The sequence below is a fragment of the Macaca fascicularis genome, chromosome 3 (genome assembly GCF_037993035.2).
Source record: "Macaca fascicularis isolate 582-1 chromosome 3, T2T-MFA8v1.1".
NCBI classification, from domain to species: domain Eukaryota; kingdom Metazoa; phylum Chordata; class Mammalia; order Primates; family Cercopithecidae; genus Macaca; species Macaca fascicularis.
In genome coordinates this window covers 52,556,225-52,571,997 of record NC_088377.1, presented here as the reverse complement: position 1 = coordinate 52,571,997, position 15,773 = coordinate 52,556,225, and the positions used below count along the sequence as shown (strand labels likewise).

The 15,773-nt window shown below is 51.9% G+C and overlaps 1 protein-coding gene and 1 long non-coding RNA gene across 5 annotated transcripts; one reads left to right on the top strand and one right to left on the bottom strand.

Moving 5' to 3' along the window:
* Positions 1-789: 789 nt before the first annotated feature.
* On the bottom strand, positions 790-15,745 carry BUD23 (BUD23 rRNA methyltransferase and ribosome maturation factor). Of its 4 annotated transcripts, none has more exons than XM_015447220.3 (12): positions 15,669-15,745; positions 15,435-15,569; positions 12,652-12,747; positions 12,483-12,565; positions 12,283-12,379; positions 8,739-8,835; positions 6,738-6,788; positions 5,981-6,066; positions 5,731-5,776; positions 5,364-5,422; positions 1,306-1,395; positions 790-1,164 (listed from the first exon to the last, which is right to left on the bottom strand). In XM_015447220.3, exons 2-12 carry the CDS (start codon positions 15,563-15,565, stop codon positions 1,110-1,112), a joined length of 891 nt encoding a protein of 296 aa, XP_015302706.3. In that variant the 5' UTR covers positions 15,566-15,569; positions 15,669-15,745; the 3' UTR covers positions 790-1,109. The 4 variants fall into 4 exon arrangements, 3 of the variants coding, with proteins under 3 accessions (XP_015302706.3, XP_065397880.1, XP_005549430.1); XM_065541808.1 differs by having other exon boundaries at positions 15,486-15,569; XM_005549373.4 differs by having other exon boundaries at positions 15,532-15,569.
* LOC141409839 (uncharacterized) lies at positions 1,206-3,184 on the top strand. Its single transcript, XR_012432316.1, has 2 exons — positions 1,206-2,427; positions 2,541-3,184. It is a non-coding gene; the product is annotated as an uncharacterized lncRNA (long non-coding RNA).
* Positions 15,746-15,773: the final 28 nt, after the last annotated feature.

Genomic DNA, 15,773 nt, shown 5'->3' with positions numbered 1-15,773 from the left:
AGAGGCGAGGATCCCAACTCAGCCTCAACCCCACCCTGGACCTTCAACTTCCTCAGACCTGTCTCCCGCCATACAGTGGAAAACATCCAGGCCTTACTCCCTGGTAACAGGCCCAGAGGCCACACTCGAGGCCTGGAATCTGACACCTGCAGGAGACCCCACTGCAGGGCTTGGATCCTCAGGCCCCAAGCCTCACCCCTCTCCCAGACACCCGGCCCCTCGGGCCCCTGCACCAACTGCCTAATGTCTTAAGCTGCCGAACACCTGATCCAGCTCTGTAGTGCAATGCCCAAGATCTTGCCTCTTCCCACATGCACAAGGCTCAGGCAAACCATTCCACCTCCTCTCCTATCACAGCCTGCCGGGCAACCCCACACCGCCCCAGAGCAGTGGACCCGCCCTTTCCCACCACCAGTGACGGCCGAGAGATCGGCCCAAGACATCTGAGCGCTGGGCTGGTCGGCAGCTGACCGTGCAGCAGCTCAGTGCCACAGTTCAGGCCGGGGCCACTGGACTGGCAAGGCCTTCACAGGAAGGGAAGCCAGAGACTGGCCAGCAGGCACCACAAACACATTTCATCCGGGCCCTCTTCCCAACTTCGCTTGCTGTGATTATGGTATAGTTATGTATGAGCCCCAAATTAAAGGACTCTGTTCCTTGCAAATGGAAAGAATGCTTTCATGCACGTTAAGTTTTTTTAAATCTGATTCCTGCCTGGGGAGTTAAGCAGTAGCCCACCAGGAGGAACCGGAGTTTGGTGAGAATCACAGAGCTGGGAGATGCCAGAGCTCCACAAAAGGAATTTTTATTTCTTGCTTTTAAACAAAATAAGATGCTCAGAGCTTCCCCCCTCCCCCCCAGAAACGAAGTCTCATTATGTTGCCCAGGCACGTCTTAAACTCCTGGCCTCAAATGATCCTCCCGCCTCAGCCTCCCAAGGTGCTGGGATTACAGGTGTGAGCCACCACGCCCGGCCCAGAGTACTTTTTTTTTTTTTTAACTGCAGAAAACATTTTCAGAACTTTAGAACTTTTCTAAAATACTACTTTGTCAGCTGAACAATATAGAAAAGTACAGAGGCAAGTGCCTGTCCAGAACTGTGTGGTGACTTAGAAGCGGGGCTTGCGCTTGCGGCCGGTGTACTGGGTGTCAGGTCTGACTTCCCTGTGCAAAAAAGCAATAGGATAGTCTCAGAAAAAAAGATCAAAGCAGCCCTGGACCCTTCAAATGCAGGGGAGCTCTTAGTGGCAACAGGCATCCACCCCCCCCCCCACCCACCCTGCCAGCTCCCAGGCTGGCACTCACCTGCCCTGGCGCCTGTGCCGCTCCTTCTTCTCCAGCACCCATGCCCGGCTCTTCCTCACCATTCCCCGCCGCGACATCCTGAATGGGACCCTGTGGTGGAGACACAGCAATGAGCTGATGGATGGCTGATGGATGGGGCTGCCCAGCTGGCCCCCACTTGAATCCATGGCAAGCTTACCTCTGAATCTGGTGGCCTCAGATGCCCCTTCCCTCAAATGCTCCACCTTCCCTACAACACAAGTCCCCACTCTGGACACCCTCCTTCCCAATAACATCCACCCGGGCCACAGAGGTTGTTGGGTGGGGAGAGGAGAGGGCTGGGCCAGGCATGGAGATCTCAACGCCAGCAAGCAGTCTGTTCCCTCTTTGGGAAGCAGCTAAGCAGCAGTAAGCAGGCCGCTTTCTACCAATGCAGTGACACATCATCACCTGAACTTCAAGAGCACAGTGGATAGTTCACGGCAGGAGCTTAGGGTCCACAGCTCGGGGGCAGGAAGACAGGGATGGAAAGGAGGGGCTGAAAAGGAAGGACTGAGGGGCATGAAGGAAGAAGGAAAGAGGGCTGGGGTAACCCCGAACACCCCTGTGACCATCCGTAGAAACCAGAGACAGGGCAAGCCAAGGAGCTGCCATTTGGGTGCCTGAGCCTGATGGGCCAGCACAAAGCAGGAGCAGTTGCAGAGCAGGACTGGGGACACAGAAGTCATCATCTCAAGGTTCTACAAGGAGTACAAAGCAAGGGCAGAGTGGCAAAGAGGGGCCAACAGGTGGGCCATGGGAGAAGCAGCAAGGGGGAAAGTCATCAAGGGAGCTAAAGGGAGGAGGTGAAGACAGGGAGTGCCCCAAAGCACAGGTCCCAAGAGAAGTGGGGGTCCAGCCCTGCAGGAGGCACGAGAGGCGTGGGAGGGAGGAGGCCAGGAGGAAAGAAGCAACAGGCCAAAAAGGGAGCCTGGAGACTGATTAGGTAAAGGCTTAAAAGACTTCTTAATTCACCTATTTATTTAAAATAAACAGGTGTCCCGAATGTGATTAGACTGAGGTGACAGTAACAGAAGCCCTTCCCTGCTCTCTACCTCATCTGAGGAACTGAAAATGTGAGCCTACAGAACGAGGGATGGCAAGGTATGTGCTGGGCACCCTGAACACACTGCCAAGATGGGTGGCACTACCCCCACTTTTCAGATAGCTGAGGAATGGATGCTCACGTCATTCAGCTTACCCGTGTTTACTTTTAGGACATGTCGTCTGAAGACCCCAGTGTGAGGACAAAAGGGATCCTAAGATGCATGGAGTAGATGAGGCAATGTGTACCTCCCCTGTGAGGAAGGAGATGGGAGTGCACCCTGGGAGCACAAGATGGACCCCTGAGAGAAGAGGTCATCCAGAAGGGCCCCAGCTGCCCATGGGGAATGAACTAGGGAAGCTAAGGGAAATGAGCAAAGACCCAAGGGGTCAGGCAGCATAAACCTATGGTGGACGCAAGGAACATGCCTGGCTGTGTCCAGCTGTGGGCCTTCCCCACATGTGCATTTGGGGCTCATTTTTCCTCTTAAATGTCTTAAAGGTCTTAAGACCTTTCCCTCATGTCAACTGGAACTCAGAAATAACCTCCCTCTTCACTACCTTATCATCAACTATTCATTCAGAAAAATACTGAGCACTTTTTACTAACAAGACACTATTGTCAACGTCAGGGATACAATACCAGTCCTCAGCAAGTTTTCATTCTAGCTGGAGATACAAAGAGTAACCAAGTCAACTGGTATGTATGACTTAGAGCAGCGAAGGGTGTTAAGGAAAATCAACCCGAGCTGGGAGCGGAACTGCAAGGAAGACACTGAAAGAGTAATGTCAAGATACAACTTACATTTTAGAAAAAGAGAAAAAGACCAGTCTTGCTGCTATGCAGAAAATAATCTGCAAGAAGCAAAGACTGCAAAGGCAGGGAGACAAGATAGGCAGCTGTTTCAGCAATCCAGGCTAGGCGTAGTGCTGGATTAGGCTCTGCTGGATTAGACTGCTGGAAGCAGGGAGGGCCAGCACGGGGATACACACTGAGGGACGGACAGCAGGGCTCAATGACAGGCTGACGGGATGTGAAATGTAGGGAGACAGGAATGATCAAGAATGGCAAAGAATGGAGGATGAGGCTGGGCACAGTAGTTCACGCCTGTAATCCCAGCACTTTGGGAGGCCAAGGCAGGCAAATCACGAGGTCAGGAGTTCAAGACCAGCCTGGCCAACATGGCGAAACCCCCTCTCTACCAAAAATACAAAAAATTAGCTGGGCGTAATGGTGGGCGCCTGCAATCCCAGCTACTCGGGAGGCTGAGGCAGAAGAATTGCTTGAACCTGGGAGGCGAAGGTTGCAGTGAGTTGAGATCGAGCCACAGCACTCCAGCCCGGATGACAGACTGAGACCTCATCTCAAAAAAAAAAAAAAAATGGAGGATGGCCAGGCATGGTGGCTCACATCAGTCATCCCAGAACTTCGGGAGGCTGAGACAGGGGGCTCGCTTGAGGCCAGGAGTTCAAGACCAGCCTGCACAACACGGCAAGACCCCATCTCTACCAAAAACTTTAAAAATTAACCAGGCATGGTGGCATGCACTTATAGTCTCAGCTACTTGGGAGGCTGAGGCAGGAGGATCATTTGAGCCCAGGAGTTTGAGGCTGCAGTGAGCTAAGATTCCACCACTGCACCCTAGCCTGGGTAAGAGAGCAAGACCCTGTCTCAAAAAAAAGAAAAAAAAAAAAAAAAAAAGAACGCTTAGGGGATGAAGACCAAGAGCTGTTCTGTTTGAGATACCCGTGTAAAGTCCAGGTATGGACACTGAGGAGGCATTGGGAAACCCCAGATGGCAGAGAATGAAGATACACATTTAGGAGTCAGGAACTTCTGGCTGGCATTTACACACACCACAGATAGAGAAGGGATCCAATCCAGGCTGGGCCCGGGACTCGAGGAGGAAGCAGCAGTGGACTGAGGAGCAGCCAGGAAGGCTGAGGAAACCACGACGATGGGTGGAAGGCCAAGTGAAGGAAGTGTCAAGGAGGGAGCGCGCTGCTGCCTCCGACCCTACTGAGCAGGCAGGACAAGAAAAAAGGTCAAAAGTGACCAGACGTGGCTCAACGGAAACTGGTGGTGGCCTCGACAAGAACGATTTTTGGTAAGACAGAATTGTCAGCCTGAGAAGTGGAATGAGAGAATGGCAGGAGGGAAGAAGAAAGAGGCAGGTGTTGGCCGGGCGCGGTGGCTCAAGCCTGTAATCCCAGCACTTTGGGAGGCCGAGACGGGCGGATCACGAGGTCAGGAGATCGAGACCATCCTGGCTAACACAATGAAACCCCGTCTCCACTAAAAATACAAAAAAATTAGCCGGGCGTGGTGGCGGCGCCTGTAGTCCCAGCTACTCGGGAGGCTGAGGCAGGAGAATGGCGGGAACCCGGGAGGCGGAGCTTGCAGTGAGCCGAGATTGCGCCACTGCACTCCAGCCTGGGCGACAGAGCGAGACTCCGCCTCAAAAGAAAGAAAAAAAAAAAAAAAAGAAAGAAAGAGGCAGGTGTGAGTTCTGCTATGAAGGCAAGCAGATCAATGGGGCGGCTAGCAGTTGTTATGGGGTTAACTAAGGGAGGAACTTTTCTAGAAAAGGAGAACTTGTGCAGCATGCCTGTGTGCTGACCGGAGTCACCCAGGAGAGTCAAGACGAGCATGCAGGAGGGAAGGGGGAGCCACGGCACCCAAGGGAGAGGGTCCCGGATGCAGGTGGAGGGCAGCATCAGGAAGGAAGGAGACAGCCTGCCAGGCGTGGCAAGAGGAAGGGGTACGTGTGGGCTCACAAAGGGAGCTCCAAGCTGCATGGCTGCCCGCAGACATCTAGGACCCCAAACTCCTAGCCCCAAACAGGCACAGTCCAAACGGGGCCTGGTGTTTCTACCACCACCTTGGTGTCCCTGCTGCATGTGACCTGAGAGGCTTGGGTGAGGGCAGAAAGTCCACGTCTAACAAATGTGGCAGCCCCCGCTGCAGCCGGGGCAGGGTTCAGCAGTTGCTTTACCTCTCATTGGTGAACACAGACTCCCTGGGTTCATCTTCATCCTGATTTTCACTCAGCCCCTGCAGGAACCAAAGTGCACTTAGGTCACCCTGAAGAGTTCTCAACCCATCTGCCCCACTCCAGAAGCCTGGGCACCCAGGCCTGAGCCCTTCCAACAGGGACAAGGTCCAGTCCCACGAGAAGGAACCGACATGCCTTTCTGGGACCTGAAGAGCAGAGGTCTCTGCCTCCGGATTCCAAAGGACATGAACACTCCAGGCTCTGCACTCTGGGGCTGGGCCCTGCTTCCCCACCAGTGTTCTCCCAGCAGGCTCTGCAGGCCTGGAAGTCAAGACACAGGCCTACTGGCAAACCCAGTGTCCCTCACCTCTGGTATAAAGGTCGAAGGCCCAGAAAACAAGCAGAGGTAGAATCTGAAAGGAGAAAGTGTAACGTGAGAACTGGTGGAGAAACCCCATAGGGAGACAAGTTCTCACCAGCCCGTCTCCCCACCCCGCCTGCCTGGACCCTGGTGACCCACACCCCAACACTCCTCTGTACCACTGAGTGGCCTGAAAGGGCTATGCCACTACCCTCCCTCCTGCAGCCCAGGCAGCACACCAGCCCCCAGCGCTCACTTCTTTGCTTTGGCACTGTTAGGGTAGTCCACCACCATGCCACCGGAGAAGCCCGCCTTTGTGGCCTGGGTTGTGATCAGCTCCAACTGAAGAAAGAAAGGCAGTGGGTCATGCAGCGGAGGCGAGAGGAGCAGACAGCTTTACCTCCCTCCCCTCCTTCAGAAACCAGTCTGCCTCAGGACGAATCCTGCCTGGGAGAACTTAAGGTCGCTGTAAGCCAGGTAGAGAAAAGTGCAGGCATGGCCCACACCTCGCTCAGGAGAATTACGGAACAAAGCTACTCCCCTCATTCTCACTTTCCAGCACAGGGACCCAGCTCTCCACTCAAGTTTAGGAAGGAGATGGCCACAATTGGAAGCCAGACTCATTCATGTTATTAGTCAGGGACAGCTCTTCACTTATCTTTCAACATCTACATCCTGCTCCGCCATTCCTTAATTATACATCACACAACAGACAACTGTCGGTGCCCTCTCCCCCTTCCTAAATGGCATTCACTTATTTGGTTATGGAAATTAGTCGTATCATCTTATCTATAATACCATGTCATCTGCCAAGGGAAGACATACCACCCCACCTCCGCAAATGCCACCCCCTTAGGATATCAGGTCATCAAATGTGCCATCAGGGGCCACACTAGGGTGCATGTTTTCTCCTTTTCCCGCCAATCTGCATAAGGTTCTTTGTCGCTTCCCCAGGACAGCTTACCTGTTGAGTCTCCCCGCTCCCCTGCACACCCAGTAGCCAAGGGACTCACCTGCTCTGAGTTCTCAGGGTATAGCTGCAGGACAGCTCGGGATCCCCGGACCTGAAAGAAACAGGAACATCACTGTCTTACAAATGACCACATCAGCTTAGGGCCTGGACACCCTCCCTTCCTTCATTCACCGAGTATTTCCTGAGTTTCCATTATGGATGAGGCACCTCTGTTAGGGCTGGGGATAGTCATGAACAAGAGATCAACCTGAACTTTGGAGCTCACATTTTAGTAGGGGAGGCAACTCATTCACAGTAGCAATTTTTCCTTTGTTCCAAAAAGAGGAATTGGACAAAGTGACAGTTTCCTTTCGGTTCAGTTTACTTTCGGTTCCAAAAGGTCTGTTTCAGATGGACACTTGAGCAGAGATTTGAATGGAGTGAGGAGCTGGCTGTTTAAACGTAGAGGGGAAGAGCCTTCCAGCAGGGAGAAGAGGAAACATAAAGGCCCTCGGAACTACAAAATTAAGCCAGTACGCCAGGAGGAAAACTCTCATGACACACAAGACCAGTGACCAGATCGGCAGGGGCAGTCCACCCCACGCAAGACCAGCGGCCAGATCGGCAGGAGGAGTCCACTCCATGAAAGACCAGCGGCCAGAGCGGCAGGGGCAGTCCACCCCACACAAGACCAGCGGCCAGATCGGCAGGAGGAGTCCACTCCATGAAAGACCAGCGGCCAGAACGGCAGGGGCAGTCCACCCCACGCAAGACCAGTGGCCAGATCGGCAGGGGCAGTCCACCCCACGCAAGACCAGTGGCCAGATCGGCAGGAGGAGTTCACTCCATGAAAGACCAGCGGCCAGATCGGCAGGAGGAGTCCACTCCATGAAAGACCAGCGGCCAGATCGGCAGGGGCAGTCCACCCCACACAAGACCAGTGGCCAGATCGGCAGGGGCAGTCCACCCCACGCAAGACCAGTGGCCAGATCGGCAGGAGGAGTTCACTCCATGAAAGACCAGCGGCCAGATCAGCAGGAGGAGTCCATTCCATGAAAGACCAGCGGCCAGCCGTCGGCAGGAGCAGTCCACCCCAGGAAAACTAGGGGTGGGCTGGACCAGGCTAAGGAGGCAAAAACCACTCAGATCCTTCAAAACGGACTCATTTTTAAGCTGGCACAGTGGCTTACACCTATAATTCCATCACTTTGGGAGGCTGATGCAGGAGGATTGCTTGAAGCCAGGAGTTTAACACCAGCCTGGGCAACATAGCTAGACACCATCTCTAAAAAAAAAGAAAGTAAAAAATTAGCCTGGCATGGTGGTGTGTGCCTGTAGCCCAAGCTACTTGAGAAGCTGAGACCAAGATTTCGAGGGCGCACTGAGCTACCATCATACCACTGCACTCCATCCCAGGCAACAGAGCAAAAGTCTGTCTCAAAAAACAAGTAAGATTTAAAAAGAACTCATTTTTAGGACCTAAAATCTCAGACTATCATCTAATCCTAGTGAACAACTGAAATTAACATCATTAGTTAAAAAGGCAAGATAAAGCTAATAGAGGCTCTCTCTGCGGTAAATAACTATCCTGTTCCCCATCCGAGGAAAAGGATCAGAATCAGGTGGAGGGAGAAGTGAGGAGTCAGAAGCATGTGGGCACTTTGGAAGGTACCCCTCTGGATGGTCTCAACACGACAGCTCTTGTCCTCACTCTGCTCAGTCCATGCCCCCAAACCAACTTCTGATCCCCAAACCAACTTCTCATTAAAACTCAGAGTAATAGACATAGGAATACCAATCAACAGAAGTAGGCCCTATTACAAGTTACTAAATTGGTCTCCGATTTTGCCATCAGTGACTTCTGGGTTTGATTAGCGTATATCAGTCCACTGAGCTTGAACTTCTTTAGGCTGAGAACCTGGACAGAAGCAACCACAGTAAGGTCCTGCGGTCCCATATGAGTAGCGTTCCCATCATGGGACACCTCAATTTCCTCACTCTACCTGCAGGGCTACGGAGGGACAGGCAGCTAACCCAGATGGGGAGAAGATCTTATACTCACGAGAACAGAAAAAAGAGAAGCAAAAAAGCAGTACAGGCGCTTGGCAGGGTTTTCAGACTTCTTGTTAGCATTACACAGCCACTGCACAGCAGAAATGCTAAAAAGGAACGGACCTAGTCAGGCAAGGGAGCAATCCACATTGCTCCCCTCACCGCTTCAAGCTTCTCGACATCATCCGTCTTGGATCTCCAAGAGAAACCCCTCCTCCCACAGCTTCCCTTCTTAGAAAGTGCAGGTTCAGGCCACGTACAGTGGCTCACGCCCTGTAATCCCAGCATTTTCTGAGGCCAAGACAAAATTGCCTGAGGCCAGGAGTTCAAAACCAGCCTGGACAACATAGCAAGACCCCATCTCTACTCAAAAGTATTTTAAAGTTTAAAAATTTAAAGACAAAGAAAAAAGTGCAGGTCCACTGCAGGTCATGATTCTACAACACTGGGAAAATAGGACATACAGAAGGACAGCATTCATGTCCCTCAGTCAGTCCCAGAAACCTTTCCTCAACCTTGTTTCCATCTGCATCTCAACTTGAGAATTCCTCCGTGTCAAGACTGCCCACACACCACTCTCCTTGTTCCCTTCCTCCAATCCAAGGAAACAGGCTTTAGACTATTCACACACACACAGCCACCCCATCACCCTTCCTCTTAAATCACTCCCTTCCACTCTACCTGTTAAATGTTTTCACAACCCCCAGATTTAAAACCTCAAGTGGCCGAGCACGGTGGCTCACACTTGTAATCCCACTATTTTGGGAGACTGAGGCAGGTGGATCACCTGAAGTCAGGAGTTTGAGGCCAGCCAGACCAATACGGTGAAACCCGGTTGCTACTAAAAATACAAAAATTAGCTCGGCGTGGTGGCATGTGCCTGTAATCCCAGCTACTCAGGAGGCTGAGGCAGAAGAATCACTTGAACCCAGGAGGCGGAGTTTGCAATAAGCTGAGATTGCACCACTGCACTCCAGCCTGGGCAACAGAGCAAGACTCCATCTCAAAAAATAAACTAAAAAAACCCTCAAGCAGTCACTATGTCTTCCTTCCTGCCCTTCCCCTCCCTCTGCTGTACACACACATGCAGAGCCCTACCTCCACTCCCACAGCCTCTCCCAACTTTCACGTCCCCCCACCAATGCTCAGCGCTACCAGCTCAAATGTTTCCACCTAACTCCCTCTCCTCTTCCATCTGAAAATCACCTTCCTTAAACACACATCTGATCCCGTCACCTGCCAACTCCCCATCATCCATCAAGCCCAAACTTCTTAGGACATACTTAAGTGCCTTCTAGGAACCAACCACACACAACGCCATCTTCTGTGGAATCTCTCATTCATCACTCTCATCTCAGACCCTTTTCCCACTAGCGTCAGTGCCTCTGCCCACTGTTCCCTCACTCGGAAACCCTCTCCTTGACTATCCAAATTCTTCCCAGCCTTCAAGGCGCAGCCCCTCCACCCAAGGCTTTCCTGTGCTCTGGCAGCCCACAACTCTCTAGGGCACACACCACTCACGGCCTTATATTCAGTTGCCTGGTCCAAGTCCTAAAGCACCTAATAAACCGTGGAGAGTATTAAACACAGAGACTGTTTCATATCCCCGTACTTCACAGCAACTTGTATGTCTTATATGTAGCAAACGTTTACAAAAGAAAGTCTGGGCCGTGAGCGGTGGCTCACACCTGTAATCCCAGCACTTTGGGAGGCTGAGGCAGGGGGATCACAAAGTCAGGAGTTCAGTACCAGCCTGGCCAACATGATGAAACCCCGTCTCCACGAAAATACAAAATCAGCCGAGCATAGTGGTGAGCGCCTGTAATCCCAGCTACTCAGGAGGCTGAGGCAGGAGAATTGCTTGAACCCGGGAGGCGGAGGTTGCAGTGAGCTGAGATCGTGCCACTGCACTCCAGCCTGGGCAATAGAGTGAGACTCCATCTCCAAAAAAAAAAAGTGTGCTATACCACCTCACCTCTCCCCCAAGAGAGACAAAACTGACCACCCCCCTTCCGAAACATACAGACCATACTGCTGGCCTTCGGCTTTTCACAGCTTAGAACACCTCACCAGACCATTACCAAAAAGCATCTGCTACCCTTGAAATTATTCCCCAACCCCTCTGGGTCTTGTTCCAAGATGTAAAAGGAAAATCTTCTAATCCAAATTTTTACCTCTCACCTGGCTCCCCACTTCACATCCTCACCACTAAACCTAGGGTAACCAAAGGAGGTCTCCCCTATTTTCTCACCTTCACTCTCACACTGCACCAAAAACTACACAGAACTGATTGCAGCAGCCTAAGGAAAACGTAATCAATTTTAACGCTCTAAGATCTGTTATCAAAGTGCTATGCCGATGTTTAATCCAACCCGGATTACAGAGAAAGGACTCTGGAGCACTGAAGAGATTAGAGCAAGCCCCGCCGCTCTCCACCAGAGTTATTTGTTGGCAAATAAAGATGGCTGTTGGGGCCCACAAGATGTCTGCTAAATGGCTGCTAGAGGCTAAAAGACCACCTCCCCTCCCCCACCAGACACACAAAGCCAACATAGAATCCGTACCAGTGGTGCCTGAACCCGGCAATGCAAAATAATCACAATAGTAGACAAGTTTTACTTTTGAGATGAAGTCTTGCTCTGTCGCCCAGGCTGGAAGTGCAATGGTGTGGTCTTGACTCACTGCAACCTCTGCCTCCCAGGTTCAAGCAATTCTCCTGTCTCAGCCTCCTGAGTAGCTAGCTGGGACTACAGGTGCCCACCATCGTGCCTGGCTTTTTAGTAGAGACTGGGTTTCACTGTGTTGGCCGGACTGAAAAGTTTTAGAATCCAAAAAAATACACTCTTAGGCCTTATTCTAACCTTGTAAATCTGAAAATCCCATGGGATGTGTATTTGTAAATATCTGCGTGACTGCTGCACAGCCAGGTTTGGGAAGCACTGGCCTGCAGGACTAAAAGCAGGAAGTGGCCGGGATGGCTCACACCTGTAATTTCCAGCATTTTGGGAGGCCCAAGTGGGTGGATCACCTGGGCAACATGGCATCTCTACAACAAATACAAAAAAAAAGTAAGCTGATCACGGTGGCTCACACCTGTAATCCCAGCACTTTGAGAGGCCGAGGCGGGTGGATCACGAGGTCAGGAGATTGAAACCATCCCAGCCAACATGGTGAAACCCTGTCTCCATTAAAAATACGAAAATTAGCTGGGTGTGGTGGCACGCTCCTGTAATCCCAGCTACTTGGGAGGCTGAGACAGGAGAATCACTTGAGCCTGGGAGGCAGAGGTTGCAGTGAGCCCAGATCACACCACTGCACTCCAGCCTGGTGACAGAGCAAGACTCCGTCTCAACAGAAAAAAAAAAAAATTAGCTACGTATGGTGGCATGGGCCTGTAGTCCCAGCTACTCAGGAGGCTGAGGTGGGCAGATCACCTGAACCCAGGAGGTGGAGGCTGCAGTGTGAGCCGTAATCACAGACACTGCACTAGAGCCTAAATGACAGACTGAGACCCTGTCTCTGAATAAATAAAAGCAGGAAGTGAAGACCCTCACCTGATGCAACCGTCAAATGTGCCCGGCTTGAATGGGATGCCCTGGCCCATATCCCCCAGGAGTAGGTCTCCCTCTATCTCTCGGTCCACGGCTTCATCTACGTTAGAGAAAAGGCAATCAGAGAAAGAGACAATACCTGTGGCTTCTCCACACCCACCCATCAGGGTAATCCACCCTGGTGCCAGACAGGACATACTTACCCAGCATGGCAGGGCTGATATCCAGGCCCACCCAATAGTGCCCTTCATCTGAGAGATAACTTCCACTCAGCCCAGTGCCACAGCTGGAAGACACGATCATAGACTCACGGTCAGTTTGCAAAGGTACTTCACCACCTTAGACAATCTGAACCAGGCCCCAGAATCTCACCCAATATCCAGCAGGTAACAGGGCTTATTCTCTGGCAGATAAAGAAGCTCCAGTGCTCGCCCAGCCATCCTGGTCTGGATATCAATCATCCGTGAGCTGGGAAGGCAGAAACACAAGTGGACATGGTAAAGGAGTTCTGGGTGAATACCTCCCCCAGACCAAATAAAAAAAAAAAGCCAAGTTAAAAAAAAAAAAGGATCAATCATCCCAAGGTACTCTTTTCTGACCCCTTCTAAGTTGAGATCAACAAATTCAACTATTTAAAAGTGACCCCCAAATTCCATGTAATTCAGGACCATGTTATTTTGTGGTAACAAATTATCACTGTACCAGCTGCCAAGCAGATATGTAAAAAGCAAATCACTTTCCTAATAATAAACAACCATTGGGATCTGCAACTCTATTAGGCTGGGCTGCTCTAGCATTTGTTGAAAACATTTTCTGCAAGAATTATCCTCCATAGTTTCTCTCATCTAGAAGGATCAATAATGCACAAAAACCTACAGAAGCACAGTCCATGAGAAACACAACACAAGCCACGTATGGCCTCCCAATAGCCAGTCAAAAAGAAACTTAAACTGGTGAAAGAAACTGGAGTCATATTTTTAACCCCATACATTTGATAATGTATTTTCTTTTTTTTTTTTTTTGAGACGGAGTCTCGCTCTGTCACCCAGGCTGGAGTGCAGTGGCCCGATCTCAGCTCACTGCAAGCTCCGCCTCCCGGGTTCACGCCATTCTCCTGCCTCAGCCTCCCGAGTAGCTGGGACTACAGGCGCCCGCCACCTCGCCCGGCTAGTTTTTTGCATTTTTTAGTAGAGACGGGGTTTCACCGTGTTATCCAGGACGGTCTCGATCTCCGGACCTCGTGATCCGCCCGTCTCGGCCTCCCTAAGTGCTGGGATTACAGGCTTGAGCCACCGCGCCCGGCCGATAATGTATTTTCTTTAACCCAATATGTTCAAAGTACCACTTCAACATATAATCGACATAAAAAGTCAGCAGTAAGGACCGGGCCTGGTGGCTCACGCCTATAATCCCAGTACTTTGGCAGGTCAAGGCAGACGGATCCCGTGAGCAACTTACCAGATCCTTGGGCAACGCAGCAAAACCCTCTCTACACAAAAAAATTACACCAACTAGCCGGGCGTGAAGTGGTGCGCCTGTAGTTCCCAACTACAGGCGAGGTTGCAGCCACTGCAGCACTTCAGCCTGGGCGACAGAATGAGACCCTGTCTCACACACACACAAAAATATCAAGCTATTTCAGCCAGCGTGGTGGCAAGTGCCTCTAGTTCCGGCTACTGGGGAGGATGGCTTGAGGCTGCAGTCGGCAGGGATCATGCCATGGTACTCCTGCCTGGGCAACAGACAGACCCTGTCCGTAAAAAAAGAAACGGTATCCAATAGCTATTTATTGATTGACTGAGTCAGGGTCTCACTCTGTCGCCAAGGCTGGAGTACAGTGGTGCGATTGCAGCTCACTGCAACCTCTACCTCTCAGGTTCAAGAGATTCTCCTGCCTCAGCCTCCCATAGGCTGGCTAATTTTTGTATTTTCAGTAGAAATGGGATTTCACCACGTTGGCCAGGTTGGTCTCGGAATTCCCTACCTCAGGTCACCATCCGCCTCAGCCTCCCAAAGGGCTGGGATTACTGGCATGAGACCCCACGCCCAGCCAATAGCCATTTACTTAAATAGGACTAGTCTCTCAGTGAAAAAGCATGGAAAAACCACAAAATACCTTTTTTTTTTTTTTTGAGACAAAGTCTTTCTCTGTCGCCCAGGCTGGAGTGCAGTGCCATGATGCCGGCTCACTGCAACCTCCCCGTTCCGGGTTCGAGCGAATTCTCCTGCCTCAGCCTCCCGACTAGCTGGGATTACAGAAGTCCGCCATCGCGCCCGACTAATTTAGTGTTTTTAGTAGAGCTGGGGTTTCGCCATGTTGGCCAGGCTGGTCTCGAACTCCTGACCTCAGGTGATCCGCCCGCCTCGGCCTCCCAAAGTGTTGGGATTACAGGCGTGAGCCACTGCGCCCGCCTCCGCCCCCATCTCTTTTTTTTTCTTTTTTTTTTTTTTTAAAGACGAGGTGCGGTGGCTCACGCCTGCAATCCCAACAGTTCAGGAGACAAAGGCGGGAGGATCACTTGAGCCCTGGGATTGGACCACGTTGGGCAACACGGCGAGACCCCGTCGCTACAAAAAATTTAAAAAACTACGCCACGCGCGGTGGCGCGCGCCTGTGGTCCCAGCTACTGGAGAGGCCGAGGGGAGCCACCACGCCCGCCTAATTTTTTTATTTCTGGGGAGAGACGGGGGCTCGCGACGTTGCCCAGGCTGGTCTCGAACTCTCAAGCTCAAGCGATCCTCCCACCTCAGCCTCCCAAAGCGCTGGGACTGCTGAGATTACAGGCGTGAGCCATCCCCACCTGGCCACAACTCTGTAGTTCGTACAAACCACCCTCTATGAAATTCAGACAATAACACACCAACGGCTGTCGCGAACATTTATTGGCAAACAAGGCGCCACGATAAGCATCCTACGGATACCAATTACTTCCTTCCCCCGACCAAGACTGACCCCTCGCCCGTACCCACCGCCCAGCGCCTCTTTTACCACATGCTTACGACAAGTTGTCACACTCGACTTTAAAAACCACCCACGGAAAAGCAAGCGCGATCACCCCTACCTCAACGCTGAGATACCGAGGCCCAGAGAGATCGGCAAAGTTGAGTTACCAGAGACAGAAAAGGCACCCACCCGGGTCCTTCCCTCCCCGCACCCCCAAATTCCACGAGCTTTCTGCGTAACGCCAGCAACCGGGACAACTTGCCGCTTCCCGACCCCCGGACACCGCGCAGTACTCGGGCTCCCCTCACTTGCGAACGTATTTCCGGGCTTCTTTCTCATCATAAAACTGCAAAAAAAAAGAAAAAGAAATGGCAGGTAGTGGAGGAATTCAGACGCGGCGGCCGTAGAAGTGGGAAGAGGGGTGTCCGCGGGCCCCGGAACTTACCAGCTCCGGTGGTCCACCGTGCTCCGGACGCCGGCCGCGAGACGCCATACTCACGCCTCAGCAGCACGCCTGCGAGTGGCGTTTCCCGGAACCCGGTTTTTATGT